Below are 6500 nucleotides of genomic sequence, written 5' to 3'. Positions count from 1 at the left end.
ATGAGTCCATGTGTCCAGTATTTTTATGTGTCCACCTGATCTTGTTTGTCTAACTGATTTCATGTGCTCAGTTTTTATGTGTCTATATGGTTTCATTTGTCCACCTAATTTCGTTTGCGTAACTGATTTCATGTGTCCAATTCTAATTTGTCCACCTGATTCGTTTATCTAACTGATGTCGTGTGTCCAGTTTTAATGTGTGCATCTGATTTCGTTTGTGTTAGTGATTTAATTATTATTACTTTTTCATGTGTCCTCTTAATTTCGTGTCTCGAATTGGTCTCTCTGTCCACCTCATTTTATGTGCCCACCAATTTCGTATATGCAATTGTTTTCGTAATTCTACGTGACTTCATGTGTCTACCTGACTTCATACGAGATAACATGTGCCCAACTAATTCCACGTGTCCACCAGATTTCATGTATCCAGTGGATTCCATGTATCCACCTAATTTCGCCCGTCCACTAGATTCCCTGTATCCAACTGATTCCACGTGTCCACCCGACTCTCATATGTCAAATTGGTCCCGTGTGTCCACCTGATTTCCATATGTCAAACTGGTTCCACGTGTCCTCCTGGTTCCATGAGCAGGGGCTGGCCGGATGAAAACATCCATTACGATTTAAATAAAACTCCCGAGCGATTTCATTTGCCTAAAGGACTTCCGGTATTACGATTGGAGGGATGAGAATAACACCTCGCATAAGAACCTGAAATAATTTTCCAATACGAATTCTTCCGAAAGTAAATATACCTTATATAAAAAATAACCAAAATAAAAAAAAAATATAGTGGCATAGATCCCAAAACACAATAGTCCGAAAGAATAAAAGAGAGAGGAAAAAACAGAGAATAATAAAAGACATATATACGTATTCAAATACAGTGCGTCAAACAAAAGACTCTCGCCCGAACAACGCCACATACATCACGTGGCCCTGAAAGAAAATTACAGTAATCCATCTGCCACGGAGGGTAATCACGCACACACACGCGCGCGCCGTCGTGGCTTGAAGCGCGGCCACGAGTCTCCCCGCAGCCGCTGTAATGAAAGAGCTGCCCGCCGTCATATCCCGGTCTGCTGAGAGTCCATGTCGAACGCTAATGCCGCATCCTGTGCAGGTGTGATGACGGGCGAGGTGCGGTGGTGATGACGTCGCGGTGAGGAGCGGCAGGATCAGCGGCGCGTTTGGGTTCCGATGGCCGCGTTCGAACACGTGTAAATCCCGTGGTCTTCCGACAGACTAATTGCGGTTGCACCAGATTCTGTGTCTCTTCAGGGGAGAGTTTGGGTGAATTTCAAAGGATGGAATTCTGTGAACTGTTGTTCGTATTTGCATGGGTAACTGTTCTTGTCTTTGTTTTGTTTCATTCACTCTTTCATTTGTTTATCTGTATGCATTTCGAACAAAACAATCATACAGATTATGGATAAAATCAAATGCTTAAGAATCAAACGTTTTATAAATCTCTATGTTTATCGTTCCCTTAGAGTAATGTTCACTATATTTTGTGTGCGTTATTTGCATTGTGTAAAGAAAATAAACTTCTACTTCCAGCATATTATAAATCCTAAAGCTATACATCAGCTGAAACCGTGTGCTAGAAATTACAGAGAGAACCAATGATATACATGCGCATGCACGTGCAAACACTGCAGTGACTGAGCGCAGAAAAAAGTCATATCAGATAAACAAACTAAAAAAAAAACATTAAAAAAACGCGCTGGAATTTATGTAAGCGCACAGAATCTCATCGCAAATACGCTACAAAACAACAAAGAAACGCGAACCTTTAATAATGACAAAAGAAGAGCAGCGAATGGGGCACGTGTTCATTAGATTAGCAGTCCGAAAAGAACACTCTACGCTTTTGCAAGGATTGGAACATGATGAGAAAGCAACAGAACCCGGAAGTGGCGTTTTACTTATAACCAGCTGGGCGGAGGCGATTATCAAAAACCTATCTAATTAGATGGGATTGTACACACACAGCGGGACCTGAAAACAAACCCATTGCATTGGCGGACCTGAATATCTGTTTTTTTCCCACAAAGCATGTCCTGTACTGTAGGACCGAAATATGTACGGGCATATCTCGGCACGTGTACGTAAGCACGTCTTTATATGAACGCTATATAAAAACAATTACATAAGCAAGCCATTATATCTATCTACATATTTGAATGATAATGTAAACGTAATAATGAATGGGGAGAACTTATTGTACCAATTACGTCATACTAGTATTTAGCTAGAACAGACTATATTATAAATAGACACATTCATTCACATAAATACACAAGCTTCAACACCTGATACGGCAGCATACAATGGATTTTTATTTAATCTATTTTTTTTCCTTTTATTATTACCACCCTCCCCCCCCCTCCTCCCTTAGTGATGCATTACCTTGTTGCTCGAGTAATTTCACTGCAATGGCAAATTCTACAAAAGAACGTGATAGAAGTACTTTTGAAATGTAAGATTTTGCGATATACTGTTATGATAAATTGCATTTGAAAGCATTTTTAACCCATTCCTTTTTATGAGATTTTCTCACGCATATACAGCAGTAGTTTATATTGCATTGTTTATTCTTGCAGTGTCAAGAAAGCATAAATTGAAGTCTATACGCCCTTTCTTCAATTACTATGCAGTATATCCTCTTCAAATTTAAGCCCTTTTAAATCAAATTGTTGGGTCGTTGGCGCAATGTTCCACATACAGAGTTTAATTCATGCAAAACGTTTGAGCAAAGAATAGTAATTCAATTCCCACAGTACTTTTCATCACACGAATTCCTAATTTCCCAGCTAACTTCATCGACTTCACAAAAATGCACTTTGGCAGAGTTGATCGAACACAGAGGCGCCGTAGCTGTCACTGAGTGATGGCTCTGCATTATCAAGGTCTGGCTCCTCCCTGTCGGCCCAGCAGTGAATAAGTACCTGCATCAGCTGGGGTGAAAGTCGCGAAGCAAAGGACCTGGCCATTCTGTATTAACATCTAGCGGCTTAATAAGCATACGCCCGTATTAACACGCAGCTACACGCCCATTTATATAAAGGGCCAACTATGAGATTTTAAGATCGAACTCAACACTCTAGGCAACCGTAGTATACATTATTCACATAGAGAACACGTACGGAATCGAAACCGAGATAGATTAATGATCTGGGTATAAATTATCTACCTATACTGTCTACAAGAGCGGTTTTTCGAATAAAAGTTTCCCGGGAGAGGCCAAGGAGGGAGGAAGACGAGCGTGAAGAAGAATTAGTTAGAGGGAATATTGAGTGCGCAGCGATGATCCTTTTCCCTCTCGGTGCAGACTCTCCCTCCGTCTTAATCTCGGAATTCCACTTGATTCTAGTTTAATTACAGACTTTTAATCGCCTGTGTTTCTTCTCGCCTTATCTCACCTTCGCCCGTTTTATTTCTCGTCTTAATTATTCCTTGATTATGCCCCTACTCCTCATTTCTTGATCTTTCTCTTCTCATTCTATAACATCCTCTTGATTTTCGTTTGATAATAGACTTTTGATCTTTTATTCACTTCACTCACCTCACCATTACGAAGATTTCTTTCGTTTAATGGCTTCACTTGATTATTCTTTGATCATGTCTAATCTCCCTTTTATTTATCTTTCTCTCCCTAATATTCTGTGTGTGTGTCTGCGTATCTGTGACTGTGTCTGTGTCTGTGTCTACATCTATGTCTGTCTGTGTATACGTTTGTATAAGTATATGTGTATTTATCTGTCTGCATCTATATATGTGCCTATGTCTGCGTCTGTATCTGTCTCCGCTTGTGTCTATGCTGCGTGTGTGTTCGTGTTCCAGGTCACCCCTGTTCAATTATTTACAACGTTCTCCTCTGCTCTCCCATTCTCGGGGCTCTCCCTCCGGTCTCTTCCTCGTCCCTAAAATTTCCTTCTCTATGCCTCCTCTCACACCAAGATAATCAGCATATAGAGGCTTCCATCCTCCTTGTTCTCTGACGGCCCATCGACAGCGCACACGGGGGAGGGCTGACTGCTGACCCCTGAGGAAGGGCTGACAGCTGACCCCTAAGGAAGGGCTGACTACTGACCCCCGATGAAGGGCTGACTACTGACCCCTAAGGACGGGCTGACTGCTGACCCCTGAGGAAGGGCTGACTGCTGACCCCCGAGGAAGGGCTGAATGCTGACCCCTGAGGATGGCCTGACTGCTGACCCCCGAGGAAGGACTGACTGCTGACCCCTAAGGACGGGCTGACTGCTGACCCCTGAGGAAGGGCTGACTGATGACCCCTGAGGAAGGGCTGACTGATGACCCCTGAGGAAGGGCTGACTGATGACCCCTAAGGACGGGCTGACTGCTGACCCCTGAGGAAGGGCTGACTGATGACCCCTGAGGAAGGGCTGACTGCTGACCCCTGAGGAAGGGCTGACTGCTGACCCCTGAGGAAGGGCTGACTGATGACCCCTGAGGAAGGGCTGACTGATGACCCCTGAGGAAGGGCTGACTGATGACCCCTGAGGAAGGGCTGACTGCTGACCCCTGAGGAAGGGCTGACTGATGACCCCCGAGGAAGGGCTGACTGCTGACCCCTGAGGAAGGGCTGACTGCTGACCCCTGAGGAAGGGCTGACTGCTGACCCCTGAGGAAGGGCTGACTGATGACCTCTGAGGAAGGGCTGACTGATGACCCCCGAGGAAGGGCTGAATGCTGACCCCTGAGTGAGGGCTGACTGCTGACCCCTGAGGAAGGGCTGACTGATGACCCCTGAGGAAGGGCTGACTGATGACCCCTGAGGAAGGGCTGACTGCTGACCCCTGAGGAAGGGCTGACTGATGACCCCCGAGGAAGGGCTGACTGCTGACCCCTGAGTGAGGGCTGACTGCTGACCCCTGAGGAAGGGCTGACTGATGACCCCTGAGGAAGGGCTGACTGATGACCCCTGAGGAAGGGCTGACTGCTGACCCCTGAGGAAGGGCTGACTGCTGACCCCTGAGGAAGGGCTGACTGCTGACCCCTGAGGAAGGGCTGACTGATGACCCCTGAGGAAGGGCTGACTGCTGACCCCTGAGGAAGGGCTGACTGCTGACCCCTGAGGAAGGGCTGACTGATGACCCCTGAGGAAGGACTGACTGCTGACCCCTGAGGAAGGGCTGACTGCTGACCCCCGAGGAAGGGCTGACTGCTGACCCCTGAGGAAGGGCTGACTGCTGACCCCTGAGGAAGGGCTGACTGCTGACCCCTGAGGAAGGGCTGACCCCTGAGGAAGGGCTGACTGCTGACCCCCGAGGAAGGGCTGACTGCTGACCCCTGAGGAAGGGCTGACTGCTGACCCCTGAGGAAGGGCTGACTGCTGACCCCTGAGGAAGGGCTGACTGCTGACCCCTGAGGAAGGGCTGACTGCTGACCCCTGAGGAAGGGCTGACTGCTGACCCCTGAGGAAGGGCTGACTGCTGACCCCCGAGGAAGGGCTGACTGCTGACCCCTGATCAAAATGTATTCTTATACCAGTCCCTTCCAGTAGACCAAGATCATTAAACTCACTTGTATATTTTCGTCATTGGCCAAAGTTGCTCTCAAAGTTGTTCATCGTCTTCTTGGGCTTTTACTGTGCTTCATCTTTGTGTTATATTCTTTTTTCCGGAGAGAGAGAAAAAAAAAGAGAGAGAGAGAGAGAGAAAGAGAGATAGAGAGACAGACAGAGAGAAATAGGGATTCGACAGGCAAAGAGAGACAGCTAGAGAATGGCAGAAATAGACACACACACATATGTGTGCATGTGTGTCTATATATGTATATATATGTATATGTATATATATATATATATATATATATATATATATATATATATATATATATATATATATATATATACATGTATATATATATATATATATATATATATATATATATATATATATATATATATATATATATATATATATATACATACATATATATATATATATATATATATATATATATATATATATATATATATATATATATATACTTATATATAGTGTATAAATGTGAAAAGTTCGAACTAAAGATGATCCTCTTGATGGGCGTGCACGAAGAGGAACTCGTGCAGCGCCTCGTCTCCCTCAACAGTCAGGCCTCCTTAGATGACTTTGTCAGAACGCAGAACGCTTGAGTCCTCCAGGGCCGCTGCTTCTGCTATCTTTGCTGCTCCCAGCCAGTTGGAACAGCAAGCTCCAGCTGCCCACAAGTTTCTACCTATTCCGCCTGTTGTCACCACGTCTTTACATCCATATGCCCCCATTGCTGCTCCATACAAGGTAAAGCTCCGATACCCAGCCCTCCTCAGCTACAGTTCGATCACCCATCAACTGTCCCTACGACGCCGGGAACTCCTTTCCTGCAAGCAGGCGCCTGGTGAACCCTTTTCTGCCTTCTACGTTCGCATGAAGGACTTAGCTGACGTAGTCGACCTCCGCATGGGGGACCGCAGCACTTGTGCAGCAGCTACA

General features: G+C 45.3%; 1 protein-coding gene across 1 annotated transcript; it reads right to left on the bottom strand.

The window, feature by feature from the left end:
* Nucleotides 1–4088: 4088 nt before the first annotated feature.
* Nucleotides 4089–5625, bottom strand: LOC113803768 (uncharacterized). Its single transcript, XM_070137410.1, has 2 exons — nucleotides 5616–5625; nucleotides 4089–5491 (listed from the first exon to the last, which is right to left on the bottom strand). Exons 1-2 carry the CDS (start codon nucleotides 5623–5625, stop codon nucleotides 4089–4091), a joined length of 1413 nt encoding a protein of 470 aa, XP_069993511.1.
* Nucleotides 5626–6500: the final 875 nt, after the last annotated feature.

The sequence above is a fragment of the Penaeus vannamei genome, chromosome 23 (assembly GCF_042767895.1).
Source record: "Penaeus vannamei isolate JL-2024 chromosome 23, ASM4276789v1, whole genome shotgun sequence".
Lineage (NCBI taxonomy): Eukaryota > Metazoa > Arthropoda > Malacostraca > Decapoda > Penaeidae > Penaeus > Penaeus vannamei.
Note: the sequence above shows the minus strand (reverse complement) of the source record. Positions and strands in the feature narration are given on the sequence as shown.